Genomic DNA, 12,262 nt, shown 5'->3' on the forward strand with positions numbered 1-12,262 from the left:
ACTTCATTCATTATTATCTCTAAACTAATTTATAATGTAGGCCTACCGCAATGAAACTTTAAGCTCCTGCCCGGACTGCTGCAGCGTACCCATGAGTCTAGCAATGGATTGCGGACAATTTGTCCCCCACCGACGTTTGCTGCATATATTTTAAAATATTTAAATGAATATTATTTCAATACTGCGTCCGATTCAGAGGGTTCCGTGTTCGATTCCCGGCTGGGTCAGGGATTTTAATCGTGTCTGATTAATTCTTCTAACTCGGGGACTGGGTGTCTGTGTTTGTCCGAACACTTTCCCCTTCATATTCAGACAACATACCACACTACCAAACACTACAGAAATACGCAATAGTGATTACATCCTTCCATATAGGGTTGGTGTGAGGAAGGGCATCCGGCCGTAAAACAGGGTCAAATTCACATGTGCTACATTGTTCGCACCTGCGACCCCACAGATGTGCGAAAAGCGGTAGCAGAAGAAAATTATTTCAATACTGCAAATGGGGTAGGGCAAGGGGACCTGCCATTATAATCGAAACTCCCTAACCGGGACTTTATATGAGAAGCAACGTATTGTGACCTTCCCGTGCTGCTTCTCGGGTAACGCTGAGAGCCATCCAATTTAATAAAAGTTTACTCACAACGTGTAGAGTACTTTACCTAGAATTCCATATAGAATGTAGAATTCCGCAGCGAAGCACGGGTACAACAGGCTAGTATAATATAGTAAATAAAACCTTTCCACAAGACCACTCCTTTAACCAGACTCCTCTCCACTACCATTTACCTCGGGAATGGAATTGTTATTCCATTACGCTAATGTATTCTTTATCTCTATAAGACGACCACTCCCTTTTCCCGACCACTAATTTTAGACTTAAATGTCTTATGTATCCCCTTGAAGACCTTCGGCTCACAACCCCAAGTTACAAACCACTTTTTAGAGCTGAGACAGATACAACGCAACCGTTTCGGGAACACAACTGTTGTATTTGTAGAATGTAACCATTGCAAGAAAATAATTTCATTTACTCTCTGTGCCAATCTTCTGTTGTTTTTTCCAGTGGTATCGATCAAGTGACGTTTCGCAATTCACATTCTCTGCGTATAGAAACCGTCGCGTCGTTCGGATTCGTTCCATTTCTTGACCCTGGACTTTTTATCAAGTCCGGAAGAAAGTGTCATTTTAATAACTGCACGACCGTTGTTGGTTGTTGTTGTCGTCGTCGTCGTCGTCGTCGTCGTCGTCGTGTTAACAACGAAAGGAAAATTTCATCAAATTATCAGATATTTCTTATCGCTACTGAGATTCTCTCAAGCTGTTGTTTTGTCGGGAAGAAGAATTACGGACTGGGATAATAATTTACCAATGCTGCCTCCTACTATATCTACACCAATTCGATAAATTTCCAACTTATTTTAAATAATTTAAGAAAAGACTGGGTAAACAAATGACAGGCAATCTGCCACTTCACGACAACCCTAAATTCAGATCACTGGTGACTGACTGACTGACTGACTGACTGACTGACTGACTGAATTGAAACTGCCACTCTTTGAAACTCATCAGATAATCTCCATTCTAAATTTATTCTATCCCGATATGAATAACGGAATCTTCATTCCGCTTATGTGAAAACTGTCGGTAATAACATAATAAATACCACCTCAATCTTGAAACACAGCCCCCTCGGTTCTTCGTACGAGTACCAAGATGAATTCGGGCTGCAACTTAGTCAAACGGGCGGCGAACCAACGCCACCTAGAGTCAACCGCGTGATGTTGAGTGAATCGAGAAGGCCGCTAATTTCCCATAATTGCCAAGAGTTCCGGAGAAGTCTGTGAAAGTGAAAGCCATTTTTATTTATTTGCGAGAGTTTTATTACGTGTTTTTCGCGTTACGTACACAACATAGCTAGTCGAAAACGATTACGGTAAGTGGCGCAAATTATCGCAGATTAGCAGAAGGGAAGAGGAGGGAAACGAATTGTTCTCTCAAACGCCAAAATTAGACTTGTTTTTTAACAGGATCCAAACTATAACTCAAACAACTTCCTCTCGTGCAATGACGAAAATAAAAGTTATGGTACCGGCACAGGAAACTTTGATCAGTATACGCCCAGTTTTACTTGCGTTTCCATTGGTCTGCTATTGGAACTGAAAGTGAAAATCTTGTGAAGACGATCTAATACCAAGATAAGGTATTTTAAACCAAAAGACTACCCTTATTTCTTGCTTATGAATAATGTTACTAGAGACGGCTATGCTAAAAGTGGAAACAGAATCAGGAAACAATTTATGTAACCAGACAATTAGCGATTTCTGACAATAAAAGTGCTGTTGGAAAGAAAGCTTTTAAAAGGAGACGTTATGAAACGTGAATGTCTGCTTTATTCCTGCAGCCTATGATGTGCTTTTGTGCTCCTTGTAAACTTTTTGGAGGGACAGCTCAATTTAAAACAACTGGCTTCAATGATTGGAAGCACGGAAATCAGCACTTAACGAAACATGATAATTTCCACGCTCATCGATGATTATGTGTTAAGGTTTTAAAGACAGGGTAGTAGTTAGTGCAAAGTTGAAAGCCGTCTGTTCTCTCAGTTGGAATAATAATAATAATAATAATAATAATAATAATAATAATAATAATAATAACTGATATTTTACCTGGAAGGAATTATACTCTATTATTTTATTCATTATATAAACATAATAGACCCCTAGTAATTGCAATTTTGTCTTTTCAAGTTTAACGAAGGAGGGCGCAAAATTATTTGGGCCAAGATGGTGGTGGTGGTGCTGGCGACATTGTTTTAAGAGGAAGTACAACTAGGCAACCATCCTCTATATAACACTAATCAGAGAGAAAAAATTGAAGGGATCAGACACTTCGAAAAATGAAGGAATCGGCCAAAGAAACATAAGAGTCATAAGAGTCACGAAGGGCATGAAAATGAAAGACTCTCTAGGCCTCGAATACTCGAATATCGTCGGGGTCGGAAAAGAACAAAAGTTGACCAAGCGCGGTCGGATAGGATAGATGAAAGTAAGGAGGCTGACATAAGTGGAAGCAATGCCAGGACTCAGCTAAGGGCCCCGTGGTCACCAACTTGAGAGCCCCTGGGCCCCTTTTAGTCGCCTCTTACGACAGGCAGGGGATACCGTGGATGTTTTTGGACCCAAGAGGCGCTGTAGTAGTTAAATTCGGCCCTGATTATAAGGCCTGTCATCATAGCGAAATTCTGTACTTAGTAACATAACCTACGTAATTACAAATATTAAACTTCTCAGGAGATACAAAATAATATTTAATACAAAATTGTTGATATTCCACTTCTGAATGAGAGCAAATTTATTACTTCATTAAGAAACAAAATATCACGTAGAGAGGAAATACTTTTTAATGTTATTCCTTTTTACGTCCCACCTACTTTAGCGGTTTTCGGAGACGCCGAGGTGCCGAAATTTAGTCCCGCCGGAGTTCTTTTGCGTACCAATAAATCTATCGACATGAGGCTGACTTATTTAAGCACCTTCAAATACCACCGGACTGAGCCATGATCGAACATGCCAAGTTGGGGTCAGAAGGCCAGCGCCTCAAACGTTTGATCCACTCAGCCCGTCAGGAAATATTATCTTTATGAAGTATGTTTAGAATATTCTTTAAACATACGCAAGTTTAAAGTTTTTTTAACAATTTTGCTTTACGTCGCCCCGACACAGATAGGTCTTATGGCGACGATGGGATAGGAAAGGACTAGGGGTGGGAAGAAAGCGACCGTAGCCTTAATTAAGGTACAGCCCCCAACATTTGCCCAGTGTAAAATGGAAAACCACGGAAAACCATTATAAGTAAAGTCGTTAATCACGTTAATAATTATTAAGATACTCTGCCACAGAACAAGCCGAAAATAAATTATATTAAGTTTTGTTTGTTCTTGCAAAGAAATACACATTTTAACTACCTTATTCACAACTATACATAGCCTCTTTCTCATTTACTTGATTTTGTTCGTAACTGACAGGTAGAAATGACGGTATTGTGAACATACATTTCTTTCACATCAAAATGTTGACATCTGATTCACAATAAAATGATTAACATAAAATGATTAACATGTTTAAAAGCTCATATCCCAAAATATACATCTTTAAGGAGTCTTACACGCAGGCACCACGCTCTGTATATCATCGATTTCTTTGCGCTTTGGAGAGGGGAAAGGGACTCCAACGGTTTAACGTAATAATAATAATAATAATAATAATAATAATAATAATAATAATAATAATAATAATAATAATAATAATAATAAATTGATAAATTGATACAGGGTTGATAGAGGTGTAAGAAGCGGCTGTTATGAATGGGTGGACAAGGAATTAACTAGAGCATAACGTAACACAACAATTTTGAAATTACATTTCCTTCCTTTTTTTTCTCATTTAAATTTGATAAATAGAAAATTTGAAGCAACACTAACGATTCGAGCTCGTCAGCTCCAACAACAATGATTTAAAGTCCAAAAATATCAGGTACAATACTTGAGAGAATTACAAATGCTAATTTACACAGGAAAGAGCTAAATTGCTCTTGGCTGGTACCAAACTTACAAGAGCACAATTTGGTCCTATCCTTCACACAACAGAGGAGTCTGCGCTTCAACTGTATTATCGTCCAACCTCGCAGAGGCATCAGTTTCTAATTGAGCACTTTCAACCTATCGGTTGCTCTTAATTAAAGAATTTACACAAGGTAGCCCCGAGGTGGGCTTGTCTATTGCTCAACAGTTTATAACTTTCTATCCCTCAAGGGAACGTCACACCAGACTCATTTCTACACACCACAATCAATCTACAGGGGCAAGAGAGCCCATATTAAATGGCCTTAACGTAAAAAGAAAAGGTTGGCTGTAACCGGCCATAAACAAAATGCAAAGGAGATGAAACACTTGCACTCCTTCTAGAAAAACTTAAAACCCTAAGTGGACTTATGGCCCAATGATACAGAGGCTAAGCCTATTCTACAGCGGGGTGACTAAATGAGAATAATTAAATACCAAAAGAGAGTTAAGAATTTTAAAGTTTTAGAAACTTTAGTCACCCCATACCAAGTTGAACGGGAACCAACAGAGGTATGAATGTTGGGTATTCAGCCCGAAGGCTGGTCTGATCCTCTACAGTTCCACCAAAGGCTATCATAGAGAGCCTAGGCGTCACTGAAGAGGCATACTAGGGAAATGAGAAGTGCGGTCGTTTCCCGTTGCTTTCCTCACCGAGCCAGAAGTTGCTATTGCATATCAGTCTGCCAAGCTCACTGAAATGCATGCATCAACCGACCCTATGGGCGATATTCTCACACCAATCATAACAGGGACTGGCTGCATAAGGAATGGTATTACTAGCATCGCTCATACCTCGGCCACTTTCATATTGTCAAAGCCAAGGATGAGACAGACAGGTTAATGAAAGTAACAAATTGCTCTATTCCAAACCAGAAGGCATAGCGCACTGTAAACACTACATCTTGCCAGCAAGGGTTCAACAATGATGGCCAAAATTTCTGACCCTGACGGGAATCGAACCCGGGACCCTTGTGACCAAAAGCCAGCACGCTAACCGCATAGCCATGGAGCCGGTTAACAGAGGAATCACTCTTTGTTCCGTTACATTACATATTTCCCAGTAGGGAATAGAACAGAGTCCTCACACCGGCCGAAAATCCTACATTTATACCCCAGATTTAGAAATTTACATGAAATAAAAGAGGTTGATACCTTCCCCTCAAGCTATCTGCGGGAGCTATCACATGTTTATGAAAATTCGGCCATTACCTTGCTTTTTCAAAGCTGACCAATGGAAACGATTGTTCGTCCATTTCTAGGATCGTAGTAGTCCTTTTTCTGCCGGATATACTCGCAGGACGAACTTTTGTGTGAGACTTTTTTTTTTTTTTTTTTTATTGCTGGCATGTGAGGAGTCGCGCTGCGACGTCCGAGTGCGCGAATTTCGGTTCATCCTGTATAGATCGTGGTGCCTCTTCATTGTTTATTTTACAGGAAATAATGCAACATGTTTTATAGTTAGGAAGTGTATTAAATAGCCTACAAGACTGTTCGGAACTGGGTTACGAATTTTTGTCACCTAATAAAACAAATTTACTCTCGACAGGTGTAAATATATATATCAATATTTGTAGTTACGTTCGTTTCACACCAATCTCCTGGCTAGATTTCGACAAATTAAAATATATTTTTGTTGCCATCATATCACTGTTTCTTTCAATCGACACTGGGATCACCTTTTGAAGGTAAAAATTCAAAATACATCAAATGTATTAACAGTCTGATGTTGAATGTAAATCCAAAGTCCTTCAAGCCACTTAGTTTAAAGTCACGAGACAAGGAGTAAATGCCTTGAATGGATAATGAGGCCCGGAGTGAGTCACTGCCCGTCAGCACCGCAGTCACACAATGTATAGCAAGGGTCGTACCAATAAGTGATTCTACCGACTAGCGCAGAGCGGAGAGTGGTGGTGGTGATTATTGTTTTAAGAGGAAGTACAATTAGACAACCATCCTCTATTAACACTAATCAGCGGGAAAAAATGGAAGGGATCCGACACTTCGAAAAATGAAAGTATCGGCCAAAGAAAGTCACGAAGGGCGTGAAAATGAAAGACTCCCTAGCCCTCGATACCTAATACCGTCCGGATCGGAAAAGGACAACAGTTGACCAAGGGAGGTCGGATACGACAGATGAAAGTGAGGAGCCCGGCACAAGTAAGTGGAAGCTATGCCAGGACTCAGCTAAGGGCCCCGTGGACACCAACCCACGGTCCCAACTTAAGAGCCCCTGTGGTCCCTTTTAGTCGTCTCTTACGACAGGCAGAGGATACCGTGGGTTATTCTACTGCCCCCACCCAAAGGGGGGAGTAGAACGGGTACAAAATCATGTTTTTTAATGAGGTCGCTTTCGTTGATGTGTGTGCCGGCTGAGAACAAATAACACGCGAGCCATGGGCGTAGAATAGAACACAATTTATTCAGTCATTAAGTATGTTGCATACAAAATATAGTGTAACGTCATGGCGGGGTAATGGATAAATAAATACTCGACTGGTATCTTCTACACTGAAAATGAAATGGAAATGGCGTATGGCTTTTAGTGCCGGGAGTGTCCGATGACATGTTCGGTTCGCCAGGTGCAGGTCTTTTGATTTGACTCCCGTAGGCGACCTGCACGCCGTGACGAGGATGAAATGATGGAGACAACACATACACCTAGCCCCCGTGCCAGATAAATCAACCAATGATGATTAAAATTCCCGACCCTGCCGGGAATCGAACCGGGGACCCCTGTGACCAAAGGCCAGCACGCTAACGTCCGACTCGTTGGCTGAATGGTCAGCGTACTGGCCTTCGGTTCAGAGGGTCCCGGGTTCGATTCCCGACAGGGTCGGGGATTTTAACTTCCATTGGTTAATTCCAATGGCCCGGGGCGGGGGCTGTGTGTTCGTGCTGTCTCCAACATCCCTACAACTCACACACCACACATAACACTATCCCCACCACAATTACACGCAGTTACCAACACATTGGCAGATGCCGCCCACCCTCGTCGGAGGGTCTGCCTTACGAGGGCTGCACTCGGCTAGAAATAGCCACACGAAATTATAAGCACGCTAACCATTTAGCCATGGAGCCTGGCATCTTTTACACTAATATTTATGAATTATATTAACCACATACATACAAGTACACTGTTTGGTTAGCTCTCTCTCTCTCTAAAATGTAGTTAGTATATTCATAAACTTGTATTGTGTTATAAGTAGACGCTACATAAAGGGGCTTTTCAGCCTCAGTGGCATGTATATCATCATTATCAATAAATTCAATTCAAAAATATCAAATCTCTCTCTCTCTCTCTCTCTCTCTCTCTCTCAGTTCTCACTGTTCAATTACTGGTCACAGTGCCGTAGAAACGCAACAACTGTGATTTGTGGTTGTACCCAATAGCACCCCATGCCATAAGGCCTTAAAGTTGGAGCTGTGTGTCTTGTGCGAATGCAGTCAATGTGATGCCTCTCCCCCTGTCTGCGAAGAACCAAAATGCAGCCATCATTTTCAAACAAACAGAACCTGGATTCGTCCGAAAACACTATCTACTGCCATTCCTGTCCCCAATGAAGTCGTTCCATACACCATTGCAGTCTAGCTTGTTTATGCACATTAACCAAAAATAATCGGAGAAGTGGACGACGCGCCGGTAACCCAGACCGTAATAAACGGCGACGGACTGTCACTCCTGATAGTGTACGATGTGTTACACTTAGTTTTCCTCCATGCCGATTCCAGGAAAATGATGAGACGAATTTTTCAAGGCAATTAGCTTTTACTGTCAGGATGACGAGCTTTTACCGGAAATGTCCTACAATGTGACCTTCTGTCCGACGTCCGGGAGGAATTTTCAATAATTCCAAAATGTCCTCCACTTGTGATAGGCCTAATAGTAATTTCAAATGTCGTATTTTGGCGACTTGCTTTCAAAGCGATCTTGTATTCAGGAATTCTACCATAAAATGGCAGGTTGAGAAGTTCTAAAAGTATTCTACGTCAACAAAGTGTTTTAAAGAAGATTAGTTCATCAGAAAAATGCGGTAAAGCATATGATGGCCGTGCCCACTAAACCGTTCCTTAATTGGTTATAACTCACTGCCTTTTCCATTTAAATGAATTGTTATTTTTCCAACGTAACATGGCTTTCCCTGGGCATGTATAATAAAATGTAATAGGTATAACACGAAATTCAATATTATATGAAATGAAATCAATATAATGAGTGTTTTCAACCTTTATTCTGTAATGTTCTATACTCTTTTTGGAATGTCCTACATTTTGGGGCACCATGCCCTCTTTTCTATTTATGATATCTGGTCGTCCTGTTTACTTCCCAATTCCATGCTCAATTAATTACAAATGCACACGACACACAGGATTTTTACATACGCATCAACAGAAGGAACTGATGAACACTAAGTCCTATAAATGAAAATGAATCAGCAACGCCAATTCTGCGCGGAAGCGTCTGATACTGGTTCTTACCTCTCTTCACTTCTTACATCCATTACTTAGTTATGATAAAACCCATACGTAATTTGGTCCACACTTTTCTCCATGGCGAATAATTACCACACTGGAGCACCTTCCGTTATTCATGTTAATAAGTCATAATCCAACTTATTCGGTAAGTAAAAAATATATGTACATCATTGAAACTGTCAGAAAATGTTCTCCGAATTAAAGATACATAGCACTAGCCTACTGGACAAGCTACAGGAGAATTACGAAGGATTACCAATCGTTGTCCCTGTATGACTCATATCCATTAGTGTATACAATTTAAATAAAAACGACACCTGGCTTGTTGAAAAGTTACTAAAGGCAGCCGACCATGCGAAACCTATACATACCTTGCGGAGTCCCCTCTCTTCACGCACCATGATTTCAACACACGTGAGCCCGACACCACGCCGAGACAGATACTGGGACTGCCCGTTCAGCCTTCACCACGAGTTACACTACCTTACGTATTCATCTTGCAAAACATGTGGTATCAATATCGTCATACACAAACAGTGATAACTGGTGAACTCAGTAAATACATCAAGGTCAGTGCAGATATCTCCGGCACAACGAGTAAGGCAGTCACCGAGGAAAGATGCAGCCATGTCAAGTAAGTACAAATAATATCTGTATTAATCTATGTAGGCTATATGTGTATTTCCCGCTAAATTATGCAATTACACAGACAATAAAAGCTACATTTATTATACAGTAGAACTGTGTTCAGGATGATTCAATCTGGTAAACGGATCAGAACAAGGCCATGCCCATGACGGTTGATGTAAGAAAGGCACAGACATGAGTACATCATCAGTACCGGTACGTTAGTAGTGGCGGGCAGATTTTGTGTGTGGATGTTGGTATCATTTTTGACATTCATGAATGTGTGAAGAGATTAGACAATGGAATCAGCATATATCTTGCAAACGATTTTATTACACAATTTTTCATTCAATCAACCATATCTTAAAACGGCGTCATAATTCATCATAAGGTTCGGTTGAGCCTCAGGAACATATGAAGGACAACTGAGAGACAGCGGACGACACAAATGATCGACAGCATATACCGAGACGTTAAACCGTTGTTGTTACCGTAGTGTTGTTGTTTAGTAGGTTCAATTTTAGGAAATGAATAGTGTACACTAATGTTTAATATTTTATATTGTAAATTAAAAATACATAACGTTCAAGATAAACCAAGAAATTAAATATTCGAACTAGCAAGCGGAAAAGGGGGGAAGGATTTCTAGTAGTCCTCTTAACGTCGCACTCAGGTTATCGGGGGCGATGGGAGACTCGGAAGAAAGCGGGTGTGGCATTTGCCAGGTTATGGGACTGCCGATGGTGAGCTACAAATCATCTCCAGTTGCAAGTTTAAAGGTACATAGCCGTACCGCGCAGCCAACTTGCTTAAATATACGAACTATTTATCTTAAAATCAAGTGATTGAGTCAACAAACAAATTATAATATAGATGAATTAGAATGCAATCGCTCCTAAAGAATGGCGAAAATATTACTTACAAAGTAATTCTATTACAATAATAATGTTATTTACTTTACGTCCCACTAAATTCTTCTACGGTTTTCGGAGACGCCGAGATGTCGGAATTTAGTCCCGCAGGAGTTCTTTTACGTGCCAGTAAATCTACCCACACGAGACTGACGTATTTGAGCACCTTCAAATACCACCGGACTGAGCCACGATCGAACCTCCCAAGTTGGGGTCAGAAGGCCAGCGCCTCAACCGTCTGAGCCACTCAGCCCGGCCATTCTATTATAAGCTCGCCTGGTGGCCATAGTCGTTAAGGCGTCTTTGCGATCTGACACCGTGGTTAGCTGGTTCGAGTCCCATTCGTGAAAAACAATCACCATCAGGAATGTTGACCGACAGGGTAGGAGAGGTGGCGATACACAATTAGTTATTATTATATTATTATTATTATTATTATTATTTATTTCTTGCTTGCTTTCTTTCTTAATCCGTTTACCCTCCAGGGTTAGTTTTTCCCTCGGACTCAGCGAGGGAACCCACCTCTACCGCCTCAAGGGCAGTGTCCTGGAGCTTGAAACTTTGGATCGGTGATAAAACTGGGGAGGAGGACCAGTACCTCGCCCAGGCGACCTTACCTGCTATGCTGAACAGGGGCCTTGTGGGGGGATAGGAAGATCGGAAGGGACAGGCAAGGAAGAGGGAAGGAAACGGCCGTGGCCTTGAGCTTGAAACTTTGGGTCGGGGATACAACTGGGAAGGAGGACCACTGCCTCGTCCAGACCGACTCACCTGCTATGCTGAACGTTTGCCGGCATATGCCTGAAGGAGAAGTGGGAAACCACGGAAAACCACTTCGAGGATGGCTGAGGTGGGAATCGAACACCCTCTACTCAGTTGACCTCCCGTGGCTGAGTGGACCCCGTATTATTATTATTATTATTATTATTATTATTATTATTATTATTATTATATAATGCCTAATACTGTCATTCACAGCGATATTGAGAAAACGGGAAGATTTCAACAGCTGAAATTGTTCCCAGATATAGATTGTTATATCTACCTAACAAGAAAAATACAATCAACCTCTCACGACCACAACTTTTGTACTTTTTAAAAGAAAAATACGTTTCTTTCAGCGAAGTTATTGTCTCATTCGCCATGATGATGTAGGTATACAGTTATATCTATCGACATTGGGTCGAACTGCATACATCGTGACTTCTGTTACCTTCCGGAAACACTATATATGGAGGAAACGGTGCCTGATATGGGTTACAAGAACTATGAACATACTGTACATAACGTAAGAGAGGTGGTAGTATCGTAGTATGCGATTTCTAATCACTAGATTGCGTGCCAAAAGCCTGGATTAAATTCCAAACCTTTTCGCAGTGTTCATGTTCTTATGTGTCCTTTACAAGAAAAATACAATGAACCTCTCACGACTACGACTTTCATACTGTTTAAAAGAAAAATACGTTTCTATCATCGAAGTTATATGGGTTGCAAGAACACTGCATTGATGATGATGCCGATCATACTTGAACTATTTAGTGAAAAATTCTATCTTTCTGTGAAATGAATGAATAATTCTTTTTCCACTGTGGGGTATGAAAACACACTGTCTCCTCGGTTAGCA

General features: G+C 40.9%; 1 protein-coding gene and 1 long non-coding RNA gene across 4 annotated transcripts in view; one reads left to right on the forward strand and one right to left on the reverse strand.

Moving 5' to 3' along the window:
* The window catches only part of aralar1 (calcium-binding mitochondrial carrier protein aralar1), a 404,690-nt gene that overhangs the window by 287,181 nt on the left and 105,247 nt on the right, over nucleotides 1–12,262 (reverse strand). Inside the window, exon 1 of one of the 3 annotated variants that reach the window (XM_067143123.2) lies at nucleotides 9,472–9,677. The exons of the other annotated variants lie outside the window; for them this stretch is intronic. Within the exon in view, the coding sequence (XP_066999224.1) occupies nucleotides 9,472–9,501 (30 nt within the window). The 5' untranslated portion in view covers nucleotides 9,502–9,677. Of the gene's footprint in view, nucleotides 1–9,471; nucleotides 9,678–12,262 lie in introns of those variants that run through there. 3 annotated transcript variants of the gene reach the window in all.
* The window catches only part of LOC136866293 (uncharacterized), a 39,884-nt gene continuing 37,321 nt past the window's right edge, over nucleotides 9,700–12,262 (forward strand). Inside the window, exon 1 of the long non-coding RNA XR_010859527.2 lies at nucleotides 9,700–9,734. This is a non-coding gene — a long non-coding RNA (uncharacterized lncRNA). The remainder of the gene's footprint in view (nucleotides 9,735–12,262) is intronic.

This window comes from Anabrus simplex, chromosome 3, assembly GCF_040414725.1.
Source record: "Anabrus simplex isolate iqAnaSimp1 chromosome 3, ASM4041472v1, whole genome shotgun sequence".
NCBI classification, from domain to species: domain Eukaryota; kingdom Metazoa; phylum Arthropoda; class Insecta; order Orthoptera; family Tettigoniidae; genus Anabrus; species Anabrus simplex.